This window comes from Rattus norvegicus, chromosome 2 (genome assembly GCF_021556685.1).
Source record: "Rattus norvegicus strain SHRSP/BbbUtx chromosome 2, alternate assembly SHRSP_T2T, whole genome shotgun sequence".
NCBI lineage: Eukaryota > Metazoa > Chordata > Mammalia > Rodentia > Muridae > Rattus > Rattus norvegicus.
This window is the reverse complement of record NC_141535.1, coordinates 176,194,613-176,221,924: the sequence shown is the minus strand read 5'-3', so window position 1 is coordinate 176,221,924 and position 27,312 is coordinate 176,194,613. Positions and strand designations below refer to the sequence as shown.

Below are 27,312 nucleotides of genomic sequence, written 5' to 3'. Positions count from 1 at the left end.
TGGCTCACAGGAGGGCAGTCTGACTGTCACTGTGGAGTTACTTAAACCGTGCTTCAGTACTGGGTACACACCCTACTCGGGAGCGCTCCTGCAAAGACCAGTGCACGGGGATATGGCAGCTGCTTACAGGCACTGTCTACACAGAGCAGAACACGTGTGGCCCTGTAGTCATGCAGTAGGGTTTGAGGCCAGACCTTGTCTTAAAAAAAAAAGTCGCTTGAGTGGCCTTGGGCTAGAAAGTAGCTCAGTACTTGTCTGGTGTGCACAAGGCCCTGGTTTGGGTCCTCAGCATACCTGAACAAGACGAGTGGAGGCCCGCATGCTGGCACTCACCTTCACTCTCAGCACATTTTGAGTTCTAAGTCAACCTGGTCTACAAAGTGAGATACTACCTCAAAATAAAAAAGTGGCTCTAAGCACAGCTTGTTTGACAAACAACTAGTTGTTGGCTATCTGGTACTGTGATCACTGTGGTGTTTACTGGAAAGGCTGGATTCAATTAAGACAGATTCTAGAAGAAATGGCTCATGTGGGTTATTGATGACAGACTTTTAGGGAGCTGTCCTTAGAAACAGGGTACAGATGGTGCTGGAAGATTCTGCAGGGTAGAAAAGAGGCACAAACAGCAAGGTAGCCACTCCACAGTTAGGAAAAGTTGTTTCCATTTAATGCTAGACTTTCAAGGATTGAGATGCAAGCCTTTATGCAATTACATCCAATGTTAAAATTGGTAATACATAATTTACAAAGATTAACATCAAAACAATCATCTATTTAGATATGCTTTTCTGTAAAAAGGAAATATATTAGCAGCATTTATATTTTCCGCAATCACACAGCCTACAGACATGCAGACTAACTCTGTATCTATTTGCAGTGATGTAGTGCTTTGCCCCGCATTTCGAACACCAAAACCCACCTGGCAGCTGGGGGTTGTTTTTATTTTGTTATTATAAAATAACTGAAAAATAAAAAAGGCATTAATTTCTACACCAGTAAGAAAAACAAGTTTTTGCACTTACCTAACATTTGATTGTCTAAAAAACATTTCAGTTTTTAATCTTTCAACAAAAGAAAGATAAAAATGACAGCGTAGTGTCTTTTGCTTCTGTTCTTGCATTTTACAAAGTTTTTTCTTTCTTGTTTTAAAATTTTAGTGTTTAACACTATTCAAGGAAAACATTGAATTTAATCTCTTTCTTGTCATTTTCTTGCTTTTGACTAAAAGGAGACCCCCGAAAGTGCCCTTAGTCCTCCCTCCCTCCCACCCACTCCCTGCAATGAGAAACAAAAGAAACCACTCAAATGGGCTTGGACATGCGCTCCCCAGCGCCACACGTGAGCATCTTATACCCAGGTCTCGTGGTAATGTACAATGCTTCTCTACAGTAAGAAAATACTCCAAACTATTTTCTTAATTTCTCTTTTTTTCTTTAATAAAATATTTGCTTTTTCTCTGCTCAAGGGGATCTATGCTATCCCCCTCTCTTTCTCTCTCTCTTTTCCCTTAAGAATAACACAGAAAGGAGAAAAAGAAAATCAATGGAATGAAAGGTGGTCAAATGTTTCTACCTAAATGAGTCAGAGCGTCGTCATCATAAGGGGAAGGAAATGTACAGTTAGGACATCATTGGTCCAGTATCGGAAAAGAGTAATGAAGATGTGTTTACTAATGTATTGCTTACCAATCTCACAGCACACACACACACACACACACACACACACACACATACACACACACACACGCTTGTGCACATGTGCGTGTGCCCACACACACACATACTCACACGCACCCACACATATATACACAGACACACATATATATATACACACACACACACATATATATACACACACATACATAACTTGGCACATTTAAAAACCATCTTTTCTCTTATAAGAACATCTAAAATGTATATGCATATGTATGTCTGAGAAGACAAAGCAAAGCTTTTTGAATTTTACTTGTAAAGAGACAGTATGGTCTGGTAACTTCCGGCCAAGAGACTGGGAGGGACGGCAACCCTGGATATACCTCCTGATGATGAAGTCATTCAGAAAGGTGGAGGGGAAACGGGATGAGTGCAGGGATGGACACGGGAACTATACAGTTAAGAAAATAAGAATAGTGTTTTCAATCGGTAATCTACACTTAGAACAAACACTCTGATAGTGAACACTGCTCAACGGTTCTGTAGTGAGTTTTGTTAGGGGAGAAGTTTAAAAATGTTGTTCTTTTGTGAAGTGAATTGGTGCACAGCAGACACACAGGAAGAGAAGCAGCATGTGTGCTGGCGGGGGCTTGGCTTTCTCAGTAGGAAAAAATATGTTCGGCAGGTTATGAAGGGTAAACCAAAAATAATTACAAATACTGCCCTCCTGATCCCATGGGGCCTCTCCTCCCCCTGACTCTATCAACTCTCTCCTGGGAAAGAGAGTGGAGAGTGGCGGAAGTTCTAAGTGCTCTGAGCAGTTGATTCCTGTTCTAGTACTTTGACCTGGTTAGGCAAGAAGGAAGAAAGAACTTTCCTGTTGAAGGAACTGAAAAGAGGTCTCAGCTACTGTCTCTGTGTAGGTCTCTGATGCAGCTCTTAGAGCTGAGAGAATAAATGGGATAGGGCTGGGGTCTGGACCCTTCCCTTTGGATTTTGAATTTACACCTGGTCATAGGAAGCAGCTTCTTAGTGCTTGCAGGATCAGAGGGCAACCCAGAAAAACCCAAGCTGTGAGGAGTATCAAGTGCTGTAAAGTACCAATAGCTTCTGGCTATTCCAATGTGGTCCTCCTCTCCATATTAACCCTTAGGCAAAGCTACAAAGGAGTAAACTCAACCGTCTCAGACAAGCCTACTTCCACTCCCTTTTCACTAGCTCCAAGTCTAATAAGTACCTAATGTCAGACACGTGACCTCACATTCCTTGCCTGGACAGAACTTTTTTGCCCCAGTCCATGTCCAGAGAGCAAGAGACTGGACTCCACGGTGCCGCTGGATCCCAGATGCTCGAGGTTCTCATCCTTTTGAGAGTCACTTCCGAAAGCTGTTTTCTGGTATAAACAAAGTGCGCCTTCGTAGTTTCCTGCCTGACCCTTCCTCCAGCAGGTAGGTCACATCAATGGCTGAAATCAGAACCAACATGATACATCAGATGTTACTCTTCTGCTGCATTCTGGATTTGCACTCTAGAGAACTCAGGGACTCACGGTCAAAAGCATTAGGTCTGTTCCTAGCCCTAAGTTTTTGTTTTGAAGTTGTATCCTGGCCCCAACACAGAAAAGAAAATGGTTCTCTAGGGTTTGAAAGACACCATCTGATTTTAGCATCACTTTGAACACTCAACTGAGCAAGTTTATGAAAGAACGAAACCGTTTTCTTAGAACATGTTCCATGCTGGCATAGTGATTAATGACATTCTAAATCCAGACAAACTCGGTAGTACAATGTATTCTCTAGCATATCTCAGGTACTAGGTTTATTTTCCAGTATAATACACATGCACATGTTCACGCGCGCTCGCACACACACAGACACACACAGACACACACAGACACACAGACACACACACACACACACAGACACACACACACACACACACACAGAGTTGCTTTTTTACCTCTTTTTTTATTTACTTTCCATTTATTTTCTAGCCTAGTCATAAGTCCGAGTCTTACCGTTTTTCCCAGGTATTTTCTCCAGGAGGTTGAGCAGGATCTGGTTGAGCCGTTCCCTCTGGCTGTGCCTTCGCTCCTCAGGCGTGCTGGCTAACTGGGGCTCTTGACTACTCTCCTCTGGCTTCTTTTCAGCGTCACTGACGTCCCCAGTGACTCTTTCCTGGTCTGGCTCCTCAGGGCTGGGCATTTCATTGGCTGCTTGCTCCTGACTAGCCAGCACCTCTTCAATCAAGGGCAAAGCATCATCATCTTGTCCGAGGTCTTTTAAGAGCGGCTTTGAACGTTCAGACTTCCAGGACGATCTGCCAAAAGGATGTGTGAATTCAGGGCAAGGCCATGCAAGGCACTTGAAGGGTGGGAAGGTGAAACTGAGAAGCCTAAGGATAGCCTGAGACCCTGGAGTCTGCTTATTAGAATCTGAACTGAACAAAATCTGAATATTAGCACTAGCACAAACCATCACTTTTCTCTGAGATTTAATTTTTTCTTTTTATTAGTTTGTGCATGCTAGGTTAGTGTTCTACTACTTAGAAATTAATTTAATTTCCATTTGTAAAATTAAACCTTTCTTTTTGTACTCAGAAATCTGAAGCAAAAATGAGATAAAATCCCATAAAATACTCCAAGCCTGGAAAAGATGCTTAGGTAACTCTGACTGCTTCAGGCACACGGAGGAAGCACAGCCTGTGGCATCTCCAGTCTAACTACAGTATGTCTGAATAGGATCTTACTGTCCTTACATTACCTTCCACATCTGTGTGAAAGTGCGTATGCACACGTATGTGCATGAGTGCAGGTGCCCATGGAGACCAGGAGAGGGTACTGGATCCCTTGGGGTGGGATTTACAGGTGGCCATGAACAGATGGACATGTACATGTAGGTTACAGGGAACAGAGCTCATGTCCTCTCTAAGAACAGCGCAGGCTCTTAGCCAGGGCCATTTCTAGGGCCCCAGCGTGCTCTTAACTGAGACAACAGGAAATCCTGCATGAAGAGCACCCTTCTCTTTTACAAGCCAATCCAGGACTAGGAACTGTTAAGGAAGACCATGCAGTGCTGACTGTATCTCCTCACCATGACGGAGAAAGCTCAGTTCACGATGACAGACTCTGCAGTCCATCTGCAGTTCTGTTGCTAACCTAGTTCTCTTTCTCTTATCTTTGCATTTCACTGTTCTTGCTAAGGATTCAGAACGGGACTGTACCTCCCCGACTTTAGTGGTAGCATTATACTGGGCTACCCTACAAAGAACAGACAATCCCAGTAGTAGAGACCAGTGAGGAGCTACTGGTTTTCTTGTTCTATATTAGCTCCTGGCCAACCCCTTAAAACCCTCACATCTTCTTGGACTCACCGTCCTCCGTTCCTCTTGTAGTTATCTGGGACATAATGAGGCTGCAAAAAAGGGGGGGGATAGAGGGAGGTAGGCACATTAATATTAGATCTGATCTGGGGCAAGGAAGGCCTCCCCACCTCCCCCTCTCCATCCATCCATCCATCCATCCATCCATCCATCCATCCATCCATCCATCCATCCATAATAAGATGCTGACATTTTCCTTTGCTTTTTTTTTTTTAACACAGTAGGATGCAAATCACTTTTTTTTTTTTTTTTTGGTTCTTTTTTTTCCGGAGCTGGGGACCAAACCCAGGGCCTTGCGCTTCCTAGGTAAGCGCTCTACCACTGAGCTAAATCCCCAGCCCCGCAAATCACTTTTCTGCCTCATGCTCCTACCCTAATGTCCTGTGCTGTTATAGGCTCATAGCAGTTACAGGAACCATGGGATGAAACCTCTGTAAGCCAAAATAACACTTTGCTTCTTTTAAGCAGATTACCTCAGGAAATCTGCCATAGCAACCGAGAGCTGACTAACACTCTCATTTTAAAAGAACACACGAGAAGGGGAGTCTGTCAACCTGGGTTTCATTACAAGACAGAAAGGATTATGATCACAATCCTACGTAGCAGTGAGTGAAAGTCACTGGTCTGTATTCTCAACAACTAGAAAAACCCAGGGAGGAGGCGAGGATGAAAACTGAACATGAGCAAGCATTCTACTGTGAAGCTACTTTTCAGATTCATTTAGTGATCTTGTCTTACATTTAAATTCCTTCCTTCCTTCCTTCCTTACTTCATCACAATATGTTTGGGTGTACAAGCACCACGGCTAATTCATGAAGGGTTCTCTCTTACTATGTGGGCTGTGGGATCAAACGCAGGTTTTCATGCTCTGAGGCAAGTGCCTTTATCCTCTGAGCCATTTTGTCAGCTCCCATGTCTTATGGAGACCTAGCTGGCCTAGAACTTGCTATACAAGCCATGCTGGCCTCAAAAATTACACCTGCTTCTGCATCTGCAGAAAGGACTGGGATTAATGCTGTCTGTCTTCACACCCAGCCGTGTCTTATATTTTTCATTTATACATAAGAAAAACAAAGCATCAAAGAGTTCTGAAGAGTTAAGATTGCTTGGAGCACAAGGTAGGCCTAGGTTACATGGTGGCTGTGAGGCAAGCCTGGACTATAGTAAGACCCTGTTTCAGAAACAGAAAAAGATTACTTTTAGAGTAACTATTCCTCATAAACATTTATTGAGACATGGTCTCACTATGTAGCCCTTACTGGTCTAGAACTTGCTATGTAAACGAGGCTGGACTTCAACTCATATGAAGAAAGGAAGGAGGAGAGGGACAAGGAGAATACTAGGCTGATAGGAGTATTCATCACACAAGCAAGTGCTGGGTGTAGGGTCACTGGAGTTTGCTGGCTGTTAGCATCAGGTATAATAAAAGACTCTGTCTCAAGGGCTTATGGTGGAGGGTAGAACAGGCAAGCCAGTCTCCTCTGGCTTTCTTACCTGCGCTTGTACACTACCATTAAAAAAAAAAAAAAAAAAAAAAAAAAAAAAAAAAAGAGGGGTTGGGGATTTAGCTCAGTGGTAGAGCGCTTACCTAGGAAGCGCAAGGCCCTGGGTTCGGTCCCCAGCTCCGAAAAAAAGAACCAAAAAAAAAAAAAAAAAAAAAAAAAAAAAAAGAAAAAAATAGCGAGGCCTCAAGTATTATGTATGTAATTCCAGCACATAGGAGGTAGAGGCAAGAGAACTGAAAATTCAAGATCAGCTGAGCTAAGTGGGGATACCCTGTCTCGGAAGAAAATCAAAGGTAACTTACTGAGAAGTCTCTTTTGGGAGTGAGCTTCTTGGGGAAATGATCAAAGGCATAGGGTTTGGTGCAGACAGGATAGCGATTCCGATGGATCTTGTAAAAAAGGTGTGCTGACTTGTCAAGCCGATAATCACAGATGTATACATCTTGTTCCTTTACTCCTTTGGGTCTCCCTGTAAATTCAAACACCGTTACAGAATCTGACTTCCCAGGCCAGAGAACTTGCTCAGTGCATACTGCTCTTACAGAGGACTGGAGTTTGATCCCAGTACCCAGGTGAGAGGACTCTCATAATTGTTTGTAACTCCAGCTACACGGGTTTGACACCTTCCCTCAGTCTCCCAAACACACCAGTATTCACACTCAAATGCCTACACTTAAGCTACAGGATTAAAGATAGAGTAGATCCAGGCCTTAGAGGGGTGGGCGGTGAGTGTCTTTAATTGTAGGAGGCAGGAGGATCTTTGAGTTCAAGGTCAAAGAGGCCTGGCCTACCAGTCTCAAAACAAAACCAAAAAAAGCAAACTACTACAAAAAGATCTAAAATAAGGATAAGTAATCTGATATTCCTTTGTTCCCAAAATCAGCCCAGTGGATAAGATCTACCTCAGAGAAAAAAGGAGCCACTGGGAGGAGAAACTGCAGTGCTTAGCACTCTGGTTGCAGAAGAGGAAAGCAGAGTTTACAGTACTGGCATCCAAGAGCTGGAACACAGCTGCGGAAAGGGGTAAGGTTGTAAGGACCCCAGAAACTGGACTGAATGTGGCAGGGTTTTGAGCAAACCTTCTGAGGGACAGAAGGGTTCGTGGGGAAGTTATGAGATAGGGCATCATAAAGACGAGGCAGCACACTGGAAGTGAATACTTCTTTTTGAAATGGAGAGATGTATAGAACAGAACATTTATTACTGTAATAAAATTTTCTTCTATGACACTGAATAAAGATACAGGTAGCTACATTCTGACTAACCATGGCAACAAACACATCAAGCTAGCTATAAATTAGAGTTTCTGTAGATTATTTGACTTTTGTAAAACTCACAAAAACCTGTTTCAAATTAAGAAAACTTATGCTTGGTCAAGAATTTAAGCAGTAAAATGAGATGGAGCCAGATTTTAAAACTGGCTCAATATTTAACCGCTGACCTGAGTTCAATCTCCTAAACTAATATGAAGAGAAAAGGTGGTGATGGTGGTGTTGACTAAGTACTATAAAAGGGACAGTCTCAGGGAACCTTACATCCTTCTCTCTTTTTTTTTTTTTTTTGGTCTTTGTCCAAGTTCTTGGCACAGAGATCCTAAAATCCTTGGAATTTCTTGAGTTATAAATGTGATGGGAACATTTTTTTTAATCTAATGAAGCAACCTTTGCCTCCTAGATAGCTTCAGGATGGAGATTAGCTCTAGGAAGTCTAAGCCTGGCTTGGAAATTTTTTTTTTTTTACATTTCTTTCTTTTTTTTTTTTTAATTTATTTAATATTTAATAATAATTCTTTGGTTTCCGGGCAAACATCCCCCTCCCCCCTCCCCTTCCTTATGGGTGTTCCCCTCCCAACCCTCCCCCCATTGCCGCCCTCCCCTCAACAGTCTAGTTCACTGGGCTTACACCCTTCTCTTTCTGAGTACCTTTTTTTCTCTTAATCCTTGTGTTTACACATTAAAATACCCTTATTAGCTGGCTGTGGTGGTGCACACAGACCTTTAATCTAAGTACTCCAATGTCAGAGGTAGCTAAATCTGACTTTGGAGTTCAAGGTCAGCCTAGTCTACACAGTCAATTCCAGGCCAGGATTGCACAGTAAGATCCTTTGCAAAATGAATAAATAAATAACTAAATATAGCGAAACATTGTTATTAAACCCCAACTGTGGTTTATTAAAAGAAAGAGAGAGAGGAAGAAAGAAAGAAAGGAAGAAAGAAAGAAAAGACAAGAAAAGAAAAGAGGGGACAGGGATGGTGGCGACACCTTTAATCCCAGCACTTGGGAGGTAGAGGCAAGTGGAACTCTGAATAGAGGTCAGCCTGGTCTATAAGGAGTTCCAGAAGAGCCAGGGCTACAGTAGAGAGAAATTCTATTTTAAAAATCGAAAAAGAATGGTTCTCTCTGATGTTTCATAGGTGTTAGTACTTGAGAATCCTTTCCAAGACTTTTAGATTTATCTATTTTGATGTATATGAATACTCTGTCTACTATATGTAAGTGTACCATGTATATGCCTGGTACCCAACTGAAGCCAGCAGCAAGTTCTGGATTCCCTACGACTTGAGTTACAGATGGTTCTGAGCTGCCATGTGGGTGCTGGGAACTGAACCTGGGTCCTCTGCAAGAAGAGCAAGTGCTCTTAACTGCTGAGCCAGCTCTCCAGTCCTAAAGATTACCTCATAACAAGCCTTCATCATTCACTTACCTTTACAGTACGTATAAAGGTCCAACACACAGCAGGTCCCAACTACAGCTTCCAAGGGAATGATCTCATAGAGTGGCACCCGAAATAGCTCATTGTGATAGAACCGACGGGATGGAGAGTGGTGAGTTTCATGGGGGCGGAAATAATGGTGACCAAAGGCAAACCGTTCTTCTCTTTAAAAAGAAAGGGAACAAGAGAAGGGCAAAGTTAAGTCTACTAGCAAGACTCCAGAGCATGCATCTTTCTGCTGGGAGGATACGGCGAAAGGAGGAGAGAGAAAGGAGCACTTACTTTTCATTCTTCCAAAGCTTCTCGATTCTAAAGATGTCAAGTTTATCTCGGTTAATGTGAGATAACAGTCTATAGGACTGACGGACTGGGTGGCCATCAGGTGTGCGCCGACTGTCCCTCATCAGGTACACACAATCACCTAGAAAGGTACAGAACAAAGGAAAACATTATTATTGACCTCCGGATGGATTCCATAAGAACTCCTTCTATCCGGAAGGAGTCTAATATGAGAATAGACTAATATGATAATATGGGGAGGTGGGGGTGGAGGGAAGGGAGACAGTTCAGCAATTAAATGGGCAAGAACCTAGGCTCAATCTCTAATATTACAAAAGAAATCATGAGAAAGTAAAACCAGCAATGTGAGGGGTTGGGGATTTAGCTCAGTGGTAGAGCGCTTGCCTAGAAAGCGCAAGGCCCTGGGTTCGGTTCCCAGCTCCGGAAAAAAAAAACAAAAAAAACAAAAACACCAACCAGCAATGTGTCAACTATTTTCAACTCTATACTGAGAATTATAGATGATCTCTTTATTTTTTGTACTTTCGTGTCTTTTTACTAGGTTTATTAGTTTTTTTTTTTTTTTTTTTTTGGTTCTTTTTTTCGGAGCTGGGGACCGAACCCAGGGCCTTGCGCTTCCTAGGTAAGCGCTCTACCACTGAGCTAAATCCCCAGCCCCGTATTTTTTTTTTTTTAATTTTGCTTTGAGACAGGTCTTATTACACAGCCCTGGCTGGCCTGGAACTCACTAGAACAGGGTAGCTGCAAATTCAGAGATCCACTCTGCTCTGCCTCCAGATGGGATTAAAGATATTGTGCCACCACACCTGACCAACTAGGTTTAAATTTACTACTACTACAAAGACTTTGGAAATAACTCAGTTCTAGGTTACTTGACTAGCTTGCCTGAAGCTTTGGGTCAATAACCAGAACAGCAAACAAAAAGCAAGTAGACAGAAATGAAACTAGTATCAGCCAGGCAGAGTAGCTAAATGCCTATCATTCCAAAACTTGGGAGGTGGGGGCAGGAGGACACACAGGAGTTTGAGACCTGGCCTGATCTACAGTCTGAAAAGTCAAAAAACAGTAACAACAAAACAAGATACAAACAACACTACCTCCACCCCCAAACAAAAGTCCTCAAATCAAGGGAAGGGACTTATACGGCCCAACCATCACTGAAGAGCTACTGACAATGGGTGCTAGAGAAGTGGGGTGCAGAGTCACAGTCCTCAGGGATACAGCCTATAGTAACCTTCCCTTCCACAAAGAAATGATATATCCTGCCACATAAGCTCATGCAGGCAATCCTAATGAAATTCAGTAGTGCATGCACAAGTGTGCACACATACACACACACAGACAGAGTGGGGTTTGAGCCCTTTTACTTACCCTGACGAAGCAGCAAATCATCTCGGAGTAAACAGATAAAGTAGACACACCCAGGCTGGGCATAGTGGGGTCTAGGGATCATGGGTACCTCCTGAGCAGAAAGTCAATGGAGAAAGTATTACATTTGGCCTAATGATCTCAATTCAAGAGAGGAAAAGAATTAAAACTTAAGGGGCTGGAGAGATGGCTCAGCAGTTAAGAGCACTGACTGCTCTTCCAGAGGTCCTGAGTTCAATTCCCAGCAACCACATGGTGGCTCACAACCATCTGTAAAGAGATCTGATGCCTCTTCTGGTGTGTCTGAAGACAGATACAGTGTACTTATATATAATAAAATGAATAAATCTTTTAAAAAAATTAAAACTTAAAATTTCCATCTAATACTTTAAAGTCATTTTAATACAATACATATGTACACACACACACACACACACACACACACACACACACACACACACACACACACACACGGGTATGTATAAAAGATGGAAACCACTAGTCTGTGAATCCAGAGAAATGAGATGACAAACCCATCAGGGTATCTGGGACGATGCTCTATGACACATGAGCGCTAAGACTGCTGTGGAATCTCAGCAGCATCTGAGAGTGTGTGCAATGCACTGGGGACGTCTGACAGTTCTGTCTGGAGCCCACTTACAGGTATTTACTGTTCAAGGCCAGGGAAGCCAAACATTCTAAACTGCATCCCTCACGGCAAATTTTCCAGCTTAATACGATTAAGAACACCGCCCAAGACAGGTCTCTGAGTTTGAGGCCAGCTTGGTCTACAGAGTGAGTTTAAGGACACCCACAGCTACACAGGGAAACCTGTCTTGAAGAACCAAAAAGAGAAAAGAAAGGTTGCCTAAATCCTTCATTTTATGGAGGTGACTTAGTCAAGATCACACATTTACTGACTCTGTGTGTGTGTACATGCATGTCTGTGAGGGCACTTCTTGCCATGGCACATGCGTGGAGTCAGAGGATAATGTGCAGGAAGTTCTCTCTACCTTGTGGATCCCTGGGTTTGGACTCAGGTTGAGAGGCTCAGCTGCAAGAGATTTTAACCATTGAGACAAGCTGGCCGCCCAAGACCATACACAAATACAGCAGTTCCAAGGTCAGGACCCACTGACTTGGACAAGTCACTGACTCTTACTTCAGTAAGTAACACTGAGGGCAAAGGCTGTTTTCAACAAAACACTACCTGATACAAAGGGCGCTCAGAACTCTGTCTTTACCACTGAGAGGTTAAGGAAAGAAGATAGTGAATTTGAAGTTAGTCTGGGCTACACAGCGAGCTCCTATCTCAAAAAACAAAATAAAATAAAATGAATCTTAGTTGTATATAGTAACCACCCCCACCTTTCCCCCCACCACCCCTTCCCCCTGATAGTTTTTCTGTGTAGCACTGGCTGTCTTTGAACCGGCTCTGTAGACCAGGCTAGCCTTCACCTTAGGGATCAGCCTGCCTGTCTCCAGAGTGCGGAGATTAAAGGCATGCACCCCCACTGCCTGGCTTTCCACAGTACTACCTCTCTCATAGATCCTGAGTATTCTGTTTCTTAACTATGGATAAGCTTACCCTGTCCACGGGCCGGGGGTCACACTGCTCACAAAGGTAGTGCTCCACGTCTGTGTTCACACCCATGCAGTCACAGTGCTGCCACACCTATGAAACAGGCACACTTAACAAGGCATTTAGGCAAGTCCTGAGAGATCATGACAATGATGGTGACAACAATACAGCAGCAGATAGGGCAAGGTAAAAGAGGGGTTATGCCAGAAGGATATGAGTCCATTAGAAACAAATGAGGAAAACACAGTGTATGAATGAAATTATTCAGATCAATGCTAATATATAGATCTGAACAGACAAAATGGGAGGTGAGGAGAGAAAAGCAGATGAATATACTATCAAACTGTCAGTTGCTATGTAACTTTAATGATGCTGCAGCTCCTGTTAACACCTTTATTCTCACAAAGAACTGCCACTTGACTTCACTTGGTGCTATCCTCTTCAACAATGGGATGTCATAGCCCTCACCTATGAACATATCAAACACCAGAGTACAGGAATGGAGGACACTACAAGCTGAGTCCAGGCCTAGAGTCTTGCAGTAGGAGCCCTCTGTGAACAAACTTATCACATACACTGGAACCTACCTGCATCATGCTTTATACTATGTGCTACTTCATGCTTTCAAGGTGAAGCTCTAGGTCAAAGGCTACCCTTCTATGTGCAGCTTTTTTTTGTGAGAAATGTTCAATTAAAATGGACAGAAAGAGGAAAGGAAGATGTAAATGAAAGATAAAGAAGGAGAAAGGGGGTTGGGGATTTAGCTCAGTGGTAGAGTGCTTGCCTAGCAAGCGCAAGGCCCTGGGTTCGGTCCCCAGCTCCGAAAAAAAGAAAAGAAAAGAAAAAAAAAAAAAGGAGAAAGACAATATGATGAACAGCAAGATAAACACAAGGATTGACCCCAAGGAAGCGCTCACCATGCACTTGTCACACTGGATCATGAGGCCTTCATCCTTGTAGAGGCCGCAGATGCAGCGGATCACATCATCGTCCTTCTCATGGCTGTTTTCCTTCTCAGACACTGAGGTCTCACTGCTGTCTGCCTCACTGGCTGTTTCTCCCACAATCTCATCGATTTGAGCTGAAGCTTCATGCCGGGCACTGTAATAGGCTTTTCTTAAGCGGCAAACATCTCTCCCAATCGGGGATTTACGCCCATAATACTTCTGAAGAAAACAAAAGAAAGAAATCATTTTTGCTTTTTCTCCTTTTGGTTTAAAAATAAACCTGCAGAGGCAACATGATTTTCTTTATTATTCCATTTTGGCTAACAAGTTGAACTATAATGAATTAAAATTAGAATCTTAATTAATTTGTTTTGTTTTTTTCTATTGCTTTGTTACTAAATTTCTGTCAAGAACCTTACTATGCCTTAAGATCAAATACAAAGTGATCACTAAATTTTAATTAATGTTGTAAGCAAAATGTATTATAGAAATGTTCCGTAGAGCATTTGCCTAGAAAGCACAAGGCCCTGGGTTCGGTCCCCAGCTCCAAAAAAAAAAAAAAAAGAAATGTTCCATTTACCTTTGTCTTGCAAATGCTTGGAGCACATACTAAGTGTCTGTGGAAGCTGTGTTAATAGAAACTATGCTATAACTCAGAGTGCTCTACTCGTTCTTACCTCTTTATGACCCTTTCTTAGTTTGTCTTTCCGTCTCTATTTACAGCAGTCATCTCCTCTGTTCTCCAGGGCATTTCAAAGACTTGCCAGAGAATTTCCTTTTCTACCCACTACATAGTAATACCTAGGCTTGTTTTTGGAGGCAGGGTCTTCTTATACAGTCTGGGCTCAAACTTGAGCTGACCTTGTTGCTTCAGGCTTTCAAGTGATTACAGGAGTGAGCCACCAAGCTTGGCTTCATACATACTTATTTTCATGAACAAAGCAATATATTGTACCAATATATTTTCAGATACAAAATATATTGGTACAATATTTATATAATATAAAAGTTCAGGGCAAAAGTAGGGTTTTACAAAGATTATATGGTTTTTGAGAAATGACTCCATCATCCATTCCAGGGTTTTCTGTGCCGGTGCATGTGCTGGGATGAAAGGCATGTGGCTCTCCATCTAGCCTTACCTGGTAATTTCATGTATGTTTTGAAGATAACTGAGGTCCTCATGCTTGTGCAACACGTGTATTTTTACTGACTGAGCTAACTTTTGATTAAAAATTATTGCCACGTGTGCACATACATGCCATGGCATGCATGTAGAGGTCAGATAATGACTTAGCAGAGTGTGCGCTCTGGGCATAAATTCAGGTTGTTAGAATTGCACAGTAAGGACTTTTAACTGAAGAGTCATCTTGCTGATCGAGAAACCACCCTGTCACCTCTGTCCAAGATGGGCTCACTGTAAGGAACTCTATGTAGACCAGGCTGCCTTTGACCTCAAGAGATCTACCTACATCTGCCTCCCAAGTGCTGAAATTAACCACTACACTTGGTCAGAATATTTTTCTTTTTTGTTTGTAAGCTGCTGTATTGTATGCTAAAGCCAGTGTATATAAAATCGTTAAACCTTGTGAAACAGAATCCCATGAAAACCCAGAGAGGTAGGTGTTAAGGCCTGACTGGAAGATTATGGTACGTGTTAAAGAGACGCTTTTGTACAGACTTTGAACTTGAATATACACTGGTTCGTGAAAAGTGTTTTGAGAAACCTCAAGATATGTAACTACAAAAAGGAGCAGACTTTCTGGGGTCTGAAGGATTCTGTACTTGAAGACATTCCAGTCAGCAGAATCATGCTGAGCATTCTGCAGACAGAACTGTTTCAAGTCTGCCACTGCCTGGGAAACCTTCACGTGTTGAGCCAGGCTCTAGCCAGAGCTGCTGAACCACCTTCTTCATGGTGGTGATGCTAGAAGAACCCGAAATGGTGCTTGGGACAGCCAGGAGGACTCATCAGTCTGAATAGGGGGTGGCAGGTTGTTGGATGGTAGGGCCAGAATATTTTTTTTTGTTGGTTCTTTTTTTTGGAGCTGGGGACTGAACCCCCCCTCTACCACTGAGCTAAATCCCCAACCCCCAGAATATTTTTTTTTTTTTTTTGGTTCTTTTTTTCGGAGCTGGGGACTGAACCCAGGGCCTTGCGCTTCCTAGGCAAGCGCTCTACCACTGAGCTAAATCCCCAACCCCCACAATATTTTTAATAAACAGAATTTTACATTACGTAGCAAAATATAATACGTATTCTAAAGAGTACTTAATGAAAATACCTTGTCTTGGGTCTGCAGTAGTTAACAGTACTGTGCTCTTGCACAGAAGGTTCAGTTCCCAACTTTACATGGTGGCTCACAACCACCTGACAATCTCTTTTGACCTCAGTGGGCACTGCACACATGTGTTGCATATATATACACTGATAAAAATATTACTGCCATGTTGACGAGAGGCTCAGGAAGTAAAGGTATTGGCTGCCAAGTCTGACAACCTGAGTTTGCTCCTAGGGACCCAGGTGCCAGGAGGAAAGAACTGATGCCTTCACAAGCATGATGTGACATGTATATATACACACAACATTGCTGGGGATTGGTTCTAATGCTTTGAATTAATCTGGGAATCTTCATGTCCAAACTCTGAAGGTCCTTGTCTCCAAATGGTTTTTGATCAATCAATAAAGAGCCAACGGCCAATGGCTGGGCAGGTAGACTAAGGTGAGACCTTTAGATTTGTGAGGGCTTAAAGAGAGGAAGGGCAATCTTCATGAATGGGGGGAGAAGGATGGGACACAGGAGTTGCAGGAGAGAAAGTCAACCAGCCATGTGAGTATTCTGGTGAGCAGCCACTGGACACTTCCCTGACTGGGCCTGGGGTAGCAGGGGAAGGTTTAGGAGTCTTTTTTTTTTAACTTATTTATTTATTATGTATACATCATACAGCTTTCTGCCTGCATGTATGCCTGCAGGCCAGAAGAGGGCACCAGACCTGATTACAGATGGTTGTGAGCCACCATGTGGTTGCTGGGAACTGAACTCAGGACCTCTGGAAGAGCAGTCAGTGCTCTTAACCGCTGAGCCATCTCTCCAGCCCAGTTTAGGAGTCTTAAGAGTACTGGGGGTGTGTGTGTGTGTGTGTGTGTGTGTGTGTGTGTGTGCTGCATTTGCTAGCAGAAGGTTTAGAAGTGCCCAGCCTTTGAGCTAGTCATGGCAAGTCAAAATTTAACTGGTGTGTGTGAGCATGAGCATGTGCGCATGCTTGCATTTCATTCTCAAATCCAGAAGGCTCTGGCAGACGGCTGGGAGTGTGACCTGCTGGGAGCACAAAGTGACATATATACACAATTAAACCAATTAAACAAATGTAGTAATGAGAAGAGATTACTGCCTTTCCCAATAAACAAACTTAAAGTAACTCGCATAAGACCAAACTTGTTAAATTTCTAAATGAAGTGAGTAAATACCTCAGCATTTCGAAAGACCTTAAGCATGTCGGCATCAAAAGCTTCCACGGTTTTGTAGTATCCAGTGAGGATCTGCTTCTCTATGGTGCTGAGATCCAGCGGGTCAGAGATCTTCTCATAATAGTCAGCATTTCTGGAACACAAAGCAGGCTATTACACTGCTGCACCGACTGCTTTTCTGAGCTCTACAAGGCTGTCAGAAAGTACACGTACTTTTTCTTTGGGGGAAGATTCAACAGTGGAGCTGCAAGAGCTTGTTGGGAAGAATCTGCAAAAGAACACAGATTTAGTACATATGTTTAAAAGACGACAGTGATCATTAGTCTGAATCGCCCTCTCCCTCTTTCTTCTTCTTCTTCTTCTTCTTCTTCTTCTTCTTCTTCTTCTTCTTCTTCTTCTTCTTCTTCTTCTTCTTCTTCTTCTTCTTCTTCTTCTTCTTCTTCTTCTCCTTCTCCTTCTCCTTCTTCTCCTTCTCCTTCTCCTTCTTTTTCTTCTTCTTCTTTTTTCTTTTTTTTGGAGCTGGGGACCGAACCCAGGGCCTTGCGCTTTCTAGGCAAGCGCTCTATCACTGAGCTAAATCCCCAACCCCTCCCCCTCTCCCTCTTTTTACTTGAGATGGAGGTCTTGTTTTGTTGTTTAGATTGGTCTAGAACTCATGGGTGAAAAGAGTAGCTAGAATTACAACCACCTACCAGCACAGCTGGCTTGTTTTATTTTATTAAACTTTATTTTTCTTGCCTAAATGTGATGATCCAGGCACTCCAGGAGCTGCCAAGGATGGTGAGAGTTTGACGATGTTACATTGTTTCAAAAAGAGAGAGAGAGAGAGAAAAAAAGAGACTTTTTCTTTATCCATTTTTCAAGGGGTGCTGGGGATAGAACTGAGTCAGTCCTGTACCTGCAGCAGGAGGCTCCAGCTGACAAACATCCTCTCTTTTCTTTGTGGAGATACTTTTATGTGTATGAGTGTTTGCCTAGCTTCATGTCTGTACTCTACATGTATGCAGTGCTCTGAGTAATGCAACCTGAGACTCGTTAAAGACCAGCCAGTACTCTTAACTATCGAGTTATTTCTCATGAAGAATGTGAGCTGTAAATACTGAAAATAGCTAGGCTGTTTAGGGAAAATTCTGATCACATGCCTGCTACTTTCAAAGGACTATGAAAGCAAAGAGGAATTTGAGTTTCTCATTCATGTACTAAACCTGTTACAGGGTGACAAATATTTTTATTTTCTTTTTCTTTTTCTTGAGCTGGGGACCGAACCCAGGGCCTTGCGCTTGCTAGGCAAGCGCTCTACCACTGAGCTAAATCCCCAACCCCTTTATTTTATTTTTAAATATTTTATTTACATGAGTACACTGTAGCTGTCTTCAGATACACCAGAAGAGGGCATCAGATCTCTTTACAGATGGTTGTGAGCCACCATGTGGTTACTGGGATTTGAACTCAGGACCTCTGGAAGAGCAGTCAGGTGCTCTTAACCACTGAGCCATCTCTCCAGCCCCAGCCCAACCTTTTTATTTTAAATATTTATTTATTTTGATGGGCATGATAATGTGTACCACTTGTGTGCATTGGGATGCTAAATCTTTTTAGAACAAAAAGATTACCACATCCAAATATGTTTTCCAGCCTCATAATTGTCCATAATTGAGATTCCTATTGGTGTGGATTTGACTGAATAATGTAGCAAATATTTGCTAGAATTTATTTTTTCATTCAGTTATGTGTGATACACACAGCATTCAGTGAAGGACTCTGATTTGATATCTCATTTCTGAGGGCGACCCTGGAGGGAGAAAAGGTGCTTAGCATGCAGTGATGGAAAGCAGCTCCACGGTAGGCGTGGGAGAAAGGGAAGCGCCCCCTTCCAGGGACGCAGCAGACAGGGTCTTACTATGCAGCCCCAGCAGGCCTGGAGGATACTATGACAGCGGGCTGACCTCAAACTCACCAAGGTCCACTGGCCTCTGACTCCTAAATGCTGGGACTAAAGAACCACAATGGGCCAAAACCCCCACATCTTTTATTTGTTTTTTTCTGAGACAGGGTTTCTCTGTGTAGTCTTGGAACTCTTTGGACAGCAGGCTCTTGATTCACCTGTTCTGCCTAAGTGCTGGGATTAAAGGGGTGACAAAATTTATACCTAAAGTCACTTTTGGTGTTGTTAAGACAGCTCAGGGTCTCAGCAGTCAGGCTTACCAGCCAGTTTAGTTCCCTTTTCTACACCCTTGGGGTTAAGAAAGGAATGTAAATAAACAGAATAATTTAAAAGAAAGGAAAACTCCAAAAAGCCAACAAAATATAAAAGATAGGGAGATTGACAAAACAAACTAACCAGAACAAACTCTCAAAATGTAAGGACAGGAAGTAAGACAAATAAACCAAAACCAATTATAAGAAGCTATAAACGTGGAGCTGGAAAGATAGCTCAGTGGTTATAAGCATTCATTGGCTGCTCTTACAACCAGACCTGCAGTTTCAGAGCATTCCAACACCCCCTTGTAGCCTACAGGAGCACCAGGGTGCATGTGGTATGCATGCATACATACATATATACACAAATACATACAAAACACCCCCACACAAAATAACAATTTAAAAAAAGCCACGAGTATAACAAAATGTTTCACAGTTTCATAGTTCATTTCTCTCTCTCTCTCTTTTTTTTTTTTTAAGATTTATTTATTTATTATATATGAGTACACTGTAGCTGTCTTCAGACACACCAGAAGAGGGCACCAGATCTCTTTACAGATGGTTGTGAGCCACCATGTGGTTGCTGGGATTTGAACTCAGGACCTCTGGAAGAACAGTCACTGCTCTTAACCACTGAGCCATCTCTCCAGCCCTCATTTCTCTTTTTAAAATTTTATTTACTTGTATGTGTCTGGATGTTTTGCCTGCATGTGCATCTGTGTACCACATGTATGCCCGATGTTTCTGAAAGCGATTCCCTGGAAATGAAGTTACAGACAGTTGTGAACTGCTATGTGAATGCTGGGATCCAACCCAGGTCCTCATTATCTAATAAATCAGTTCTCTCCTACAATGGTTAGGGAGAGTCAAAACTCTAATTGTCAGGCTTGGTGGCAAGCACCATTATCCTCTGAGTTATTGTCTAAGCCCAAAAATCTTTCATTTTTAAATACCCCTAATTTTCTGATCAGAAAGTTACTTATACTGCAAAAATATTTAGCCCCAATTTATAACTGCTTATTCATTCATGATTGTGCTCAAAAGACATCTTAGAAAAGGTGGGGGCTGGAGAGATAGTTCAACAGCTAAGACCACTGGCAGCTCTTCAAGAGGATCTGGATTCAATTCTGAGCACCCACAAGGGAGCTCACAACTGTGTGTAACTCCAGTTCCAGGGGACCTGTTGTCCTCACACAGACATACATGCAGGCAAACACACCAATGCATATAAAATAAAAATAGGGCTGGAGAGATGGCTCAGAGTTTAAGAGCACTGACTGCTCTTCCAGAGGTCCTGAGTTCAATTCCCAACAACCACATGGTGGCTCACAACCATCTGTAATGAGATCTGATGCCCTCTTCTGGTGTGTCTGAAGACAGCTATAGTGTACTCATAAATAGAAATAAATAAATCTTAAGAAAACAACAACCAAGCTGTGGCCATAATGATGATGCTTACAGCAACCCTTACTAGTGCTGGGAAAGGAACATGCTACTACACTTATAATTTTAAACTGTAATATTATCTCATCCACAGAAATTACAATCCTCTAGCTAAATATGTTATTGACAAAATACATTCCCCTTAATTATAAATAATAAACTCAAAATTGATATGCACAAGACTAGAGGTTATTTGCTTTATAATTTTTTATCTCTGACAACAGGTATGAGGGGCAGGAAGGACAGCTCAGTAATTAAGAGAACTTGCCTGAATTAGGAGAAGCCTGAGTTCAACTCCTACTAGGCATATTAGTGAGCTCACAGAGGCCTGTTTACTCCAGCTCCAGGTGATCTGGTGCTCTCTTCCGACCCCCATGAGCACTGCATTCACATAGACAAACCCTCCCTCCCAACACACAACTGTTTTAAAGAAGTAAAAGGGGATGAAGAGACTCAACAATTGGGAGAACTAGCTGGTCTTTCAAGAGGATTCCCAGCACACACAGGGTAGCTCACAACCATTTGTAAATCAAATTCCAGGGGATCTGATGTCCTTTTCTGTTCTCTGCCACCGGGCATTAGGCATACATGTGGTTCACAGAAACATGCAGGCAACACTTTCCCCACACATAAAACAAACCAAAACCTAAAAATAATTTAGAGACAAATGTTGAATTCTCTCATCTAACATTAACAAAAGGTAGAACCAATCCATACTCCCACAGCATTGCCTGTTCTCAGGAGGGCGAGTGGCAAGCGCACCTTTGTAGGAGATGATGCCATCGCAGATCTCTTTGAAGATCTGGGCCAGGCGTGCTGCCCGAGCCACTTCCAGGTTCTCCTCTGCAGCTGCCAAGCGTCTTGTGCGAACAGATCTCGCTGTCTGCAGGGCAGAGAACTGGGTCATGAAGACATCTGCAAAATGGTGAAAAGCAATTTTAGGAGATTAATTTGATATATCCTTTTCTTTTCCAGTTGACTCCTATAATTTTTTTTTCCTGGAGAATATTAAGTAGAATTAGAGAAGAACCAGAAAACACTAGAGTTTCTGTAGTGGTAAATGCTCCACTGTGCAGTAGCTGCAGGTATGCAGTTTAAAATGAGCCTGACCCACCCCGCCCTCCTTATATAACCACTTTTTTGGTTTTTGTTTTTTCTTTAAAAGTCACTCAGCAATTAAACAGGTGTGTAGTGCTCTTGAGGACTTGAGTTTTTTTTTTTTTTTGGTTCTTTTTTTCGGAGCTGGGGACCGAACCCAGGGCCTTGCGCTTCCTAGGCAAGCGCTCTGCCACTGAGCCAAATCCCCAACCCCGAGGACTTGAGTTTTATTACCAGCTCCCATATCAGGTGGCTCAGAACTTCCTCTAACTCCAGCTTCATGGTATATGATTAGACTCACACTTCCACACTTAAATGTAAACTAAACATCTTTACATGAATTCATGAGTGAGTCTAGGCTGCAGGAAACACTCTTGCTCATGTTTTTGCGGTGCTGCTAAATGCATATGAGCAGGACTATGGCCCACAGGAGTGAGTATGTGTGTGTGTGTGTGTGTGTGTGTGTGTGTGTGTGTGTGTGTGTGTGTGTGTGTATGAATGTGTGTTCATTTAAGAACAGGCAATGTGCGTTGTACTACATTGCTTTGGTTGTGTTACACAGAAGTGCTTATTTCTTTTTTTTTTTTTTTTTGGTTCTTTTTTTCGGAGCTGGGGACCGAACCCAGGGCCTTGCGCTTCCTAGGTAAGCGCTCTACCACTGAGCTAAATCCCCAGCCCCAGAAGTGCTTATTTCTGTTCAGCTTTCTGAACACTGGGACTACAAGAATGTGCCGTCACATGAGGCCTTCATGTTCATCTATTCGGTGTGGAAGCAATCACAGGGACGGGTTAGCAATGTGGAACTCCTTTAGTTGGGCACACATGGTGTTCTAACAACTGATGTTATTCTTGCACATCCCTTTCTGAACAAATTACCTAGCAACTTGTAAGATGGGAATCCTTACCGACATGGAGCTGCATAAACACCCACTCTCTGAACAATGGAATACGTTTGTCCTTCCACTAAAAAACAACAAACTTAAGATTTTCTTAAATTATACTCCACTTATGAGTAAGTAGGCTGATCTGGCCTAAATTAGTTTTGAATGCATGCTCAGCAATATAAAATGTACCCTTTTTTTTTTTTTTTTAAATGTGAATACACTGTGACTGTCTTCAGACACCAGAAGAGGGCATCAGATCCCATTATAGATGGCTGTGAGCCACCATGTGGTTGCTGGGAATTGAACTCAGGTCCTCCCACAAAATGTATCCTTAAAGTGAACTTTTTTTTGGGGAGGGGAGGATCCCCTACTTATCACATTATGCCTATGCACAATGGGAGGTGTGCAGGATTAAAATGGGATGCATACAGGAAGGGGCACGTGATAAAAATACGGTTCTATACTTCGATCTGTCTTGATCTATGTTAACATAGAGAATGTCCTCAAACTAGGACCCTCCCAACCAAACTTCTATTTTCCGGGCTCTAGGAAGGAGGCTGAGCACTTGAGAAAGCGTCACTTGGGAAGCTGGATGGCACCCTTGAGAGTAACCTCCCCTACTCTACCATTTGCTTTAAGGACCTGCCACTTTGAAAATCCATGCGAGCCTCTAATTCTTTGAGTAAGAAGGCAAGAGTAGGGCAGTGCACCATGTGTGTATTCAGTGAAATGACTGTAAGATCTTATCTGTTTGGTTTGTAACTTCAAAGAGATTCTAACCACCAAATTGCTGAAAGGATTTACAATTCTGGGAAAATCCAATTTTCTCTGGGCTGGTGAGATTGCTAAATGGGTAAAGATGCTTAGTGCAGAGACCAATGGCCTGAGTTTGAACCACAGGACCCACAAGGTTTGGAAAGAGAACAGACTTCCTTCCACAAGTTGTCTCTAGCCTCCACAGTCATGTTGTGCCACATCTCCAAGTGTCCCACCTTCTTTCTCTAAACAACAACAAAAATTTACCAAAAGGCAAGCAAGACAGCATACCTGTATCCTAGCATTATGGAGGCCCAGGAGGAGGAATGAGTGTTCTAGGTCATCCTGAGCTATACAGCAAGTTCAAGAACAAGTTGACCTCTCAGTAAGTCCAAAACAAGAAACAAAGTACTCTCTAAACAAGTTTCTTATTTATTTGCGACAAGGGCTTACTCTGTGGTCCAGGGTGGCATTAAAGTGATGGGGATATGCCTGCCTCGTTCTCTCACTGCTCTGTAACAGTTTCATTAATCTGGGAACTTTTGAGAGAGGTAAGTGTTTTGCTTTGAGTTCAAGGTTTGACTGGTCTACAGACCGAATTCCCAGGATAGCTGGGGCTAAACAGACAATTCCTGTCTCAAAAAAACAAAACAAGGGGTTGGGGATTTAGCTCAGTGGTAGAGCGCTTGCCTAGCAAGCACAAGGCCCTGAGTTTGGTCCCCAGCTCTGAAAAAAAGAAAAAGAAAAAGAAAAAAGAAAGAAAAAAAAAAAGAAAGAAAAAGGAAAACAAAACAAAACAACAGCCTGGTCTATATGGTGAGTACCAGAGTTACACAGTGAGATCCAGCCTCGAACGAACGAACGAACGAACGAACGAACACACACACACACACACACACACACACACACACACACACACACACACACACACACACACACACACACACACACACACACACACACACCCCTCTCTCTCCGTCTCTCTTCTGTTTTGGATACCAGCTCAAATAATGAAAGCTGTTTCTAATAGTCACTTAAAAAGGAAACCAAATGCTTTTGTATATATAGTACTTATTTGAATATGGGAAAAAAAGTATTTGAATTTTTTTTTTTTTCGGAGCTGGGGACTGAACCCAGGGCCTTGCGCTTGCTAGGTAAGTGCTCTACCACTGAGCTAAATCCCCAACCCCAAGTATATGAATTTATAGTAATGTTTTTTATTTCTCCTCATAATGCATTTGTTTTTTGTTTTTTGTTTTTTTCAGAGCTGGGGACCGAACCCAGGGCCTTGTCCTTGCTAGGCAAGCGCTCTACCACTGAGCTAAATCCCCAACTCCTTATAATGCATTTGGCATCATTGTTCTGGTCCACACAAATAAAAGGAGTCTTAGAATAAAGTGTTTAGTCCTCTAGTCTTCACAGTGTGTGGCATACATGCCTTGACTCTTGCACCCACACACACATTAGAAAAAAAAAAACCTGGGAGCTACAACAGGATATCATCATGTAGTCTTTCCAACCAGGCAATGGTGGTGAAAGAGTTTATTCCCAGAATTTGTGAAGCAGAGGTAGGTAGCTGGTCTATGTGTGTTCGAGGCCAGTTTGGTCTACAGAGTTCCCAGGTTAGCCAGGGCTACACAGTGAAACCCTGTCTCATAAGACAAAACAACAAATAGTAAGCCTCCCATGCCTTACCAGACTTAATGTTCCCATCGTCTCTACAGATGCCATTCCATCGGGTGTACAGGGATGTGGAGTGGATGTCACGGCTGTGCTTTACTTCCTCCTGCTTCTGATGGATCTTCTCCCAGTTTCGGACCAAGAACACATGATGCTTTAACACAAAGTTCCTGAAAGAAAAGAGAACGGTGTTTCTTACTAAGCCGTAAGACTCTATTATGTGTCTACATGCCATAAACTGCTGTTAAGAGATGTCGGTAGGCAAGGACAACAGTAACTAGGGTAGGCAGTGGCAGATCTGAGTACCAACAGCTCATATGGCCATCCCAGTAGTCAGGAGGCTGACAAAGAAGGTTCAGACGTGAAAGCCTGCCTGGGCTACAGCGTGTGGCAATAACAGCAGAGATTTACGGAGTGTTTGTTTGTACAAATCTTGTTCTGTTTAGGGCCCTGAATTCACCGTTACAGTCTAGGCCGGATTCAAATCTTGTAACCTTTCATTTTTTGGCTCCCAAGTACTGAGAATATACAAGTATACCAGAACATCCACGTATTTGTACAAATTGTGTGGTTTTGTCTTTAAAAATATTCATTTTTTTTCCTTTTTTTCAGAGCTGGGGACCGAACCCAGGGCCTTGCACTTGCTAGGCAAGCGCTCTACCACTGAGCTAAATCCCCAACCCCAAAAATATTCATTTACTCATAAATTTATTTATTTATTTTTTTCTTTTCTTTTTTTCAGAGCTGGGGACCGAACCCAGGGCCTTGTACTTGCTAGGCAAGCGCTCTACCACTGAGCTAAATCCCCAACCCCAAAAATATTCATTTACTCATAAATTTATTTATTTATCTTTTTCTTTTCTTTATTTCGGAGCTGGGGACCGAACCCAGGGCTTTGCGCTTGCTAGGCAAGTGCTCTACCACTGAGCTAAATCCCCAACCCCATAAATTTATTTTGAGACCGGGTCTCATTATACCTCTGACTGAGCTTGGTACTTTCTACGAACCAAGGCTAGCCTGGAACTCACAGGTATCTGCTGGTCTCTGCCTCCAAAGTACCAGGATCTGTTATTTATTTCTTTGAATGTTTTTGCCTGCATGTATATATGTGTAATGTATAAATGCAGTGCTCATGGAGGTCAGAAGAGGGTACCGGAACTTCTGGAACTAGGTAAAGACATTTGTGAGTTATTGCATGACACTCTAACCACTGTGCTATCTCTGTTGCCTCTTCAGTGTTCACTGGTTTTTAATGAAGTGTGTATACATATGTCATAGTGTGCTGTTGCTGAAAAAGGCCAGAGTTATTGGGTGCCCCGAAACAAACTGGGTCCTGTACAACAGTAGTACTTACTTTTAATTTCTGACACAGCTTTTCTGCTCATTTTAGATTTTATTCTTATATTTTAAAAAAAGATTTATTTTTATGCATACCTGTACAAGTGCCAAGGAGATTAGAAGAGGTCAATGAATACCCCAGAGCTAAGGTTATAGTTAGCTGTGAATCTCATGGCTATCAGTTGCCCAACATGGGTGCTAAGAACTAAACTCCGGCCCTCTGGAAAAGCAGCAAGTGTTCTAAAACTACCAGTCATGGCTCTTGCCCTTTCAGCTCCACTTAAATAAAAATGATGATGATGATGATGATGATGATGATGATGATGATGATGATGATGGGGGTGGTGGTGGTGGTGGTGGTGATGATGATGATGTGCATGCTTTCGTGATATGTGTGTAGGTAGCATAAGGGCCACAGCAAGCATCTTTAAAAAAATTTTTTTTAGATCAATTTTTTATTTATTTATTTATTACATACACAGTGTTCTGCATATATATGACAGACAAGGGCATCAGATCTTATTATAGGTGGTTATGAGCCACCATGTGGTTGCTGGGAATTGAACTCAGGACCTCTAGAAGAGCAGTCAGTGCTCTTAACCGCTGAGCCATCTCTCCAGCCCCACAGCAAGCATTTGGAGGTCAGAGGATAGCTTTGTGGACTCAGTCCTCTCCCTAGGCTTTTATATATGGGTTCTGGGGAGTCTAACTTAGGTCACCAGGCAAGTGCCTTTTTCTGCTGAGTCACTTCCACAGCCCTGACCTTTGAGTTTTTATACTCCTGCCTATACCTCCCAAGTTCTGAGATTACAGGCTCGTGTCCCTAGGCATAGTTATTACGTAGAATAACAACAAAAACCCCCTCTTATTTATGGTCATCATTGTCATCATCATCGTCATGTTTGGGTTTGGGTGAGGAGGGTTAGGGTGCAATGGCACACAAATGAGACTTCGTTCTCTTCTTATATGATATGAGCCCCAAAGATCAAAACTAGGT

The 27,312-nt window shown here is 42.6% G+C and overlaps 1 protein-coding gene and 1 pseudogene across 6 annotated transcripts in view; both read right to left on the bottom strand.

The window, feature by feature from the left end:
* Positions 1-645: 645 nt before the first annotated feature.
* Positions 646-27,312, bottom strand: part of Ash1l (ASH1 like histone lysine methyltransferase) — a 136,453-nt gene continuing 109,786 nt past the window's right edge. For 5 of the 6 annotated variants that reach the window (XM_087623630.1, XM_087623614.1, XM_087623609.1 and 2 more), the window contains 13 exon segments: positions 24,993-25,147; positions 21,322-21,474; positions 17,128-17,182; positions 16,915-17,047; positions 13,419-13,667; positions 12,508-12,594; positions 10,923-11,013; positions 9,534-9,672; positions 9,243-9,415; positions 6,841-7,007; positions 5,025-5,065; positions 3,670-3,971; positions 646-3,117 (listed from right to left, as the gene is read on the bottom strand). In XM_087623630.1, the coding sequence (XP_087479756.1) occupies positions 3,026-3,117; positions 3,670-3,971; positions 5,025-5,065; positions 6,841-7,007; positions 9,243-9,415; positions 9,534-9,672; positions 10,923-11,013; positions 12,508-12,594; positions 13,419-13,667; positions 16,915-17,047; positions 17,128-17,182; positions 21,322-21,474; positions 24,993-25,147 (1,837 nt within the window). In that variant the 3' untranslated portion in view covers positions 646-3,025. 6 annotated transcript variants of the gene reach the window in all.
* LOC108350157 (guanine nucleotide-binding protein G(I)/G(S)/G(O) subunit gamma-5 pseudogene) lies at positions 15,187-15,895 on the bottom strand (annotated as a pseudogene).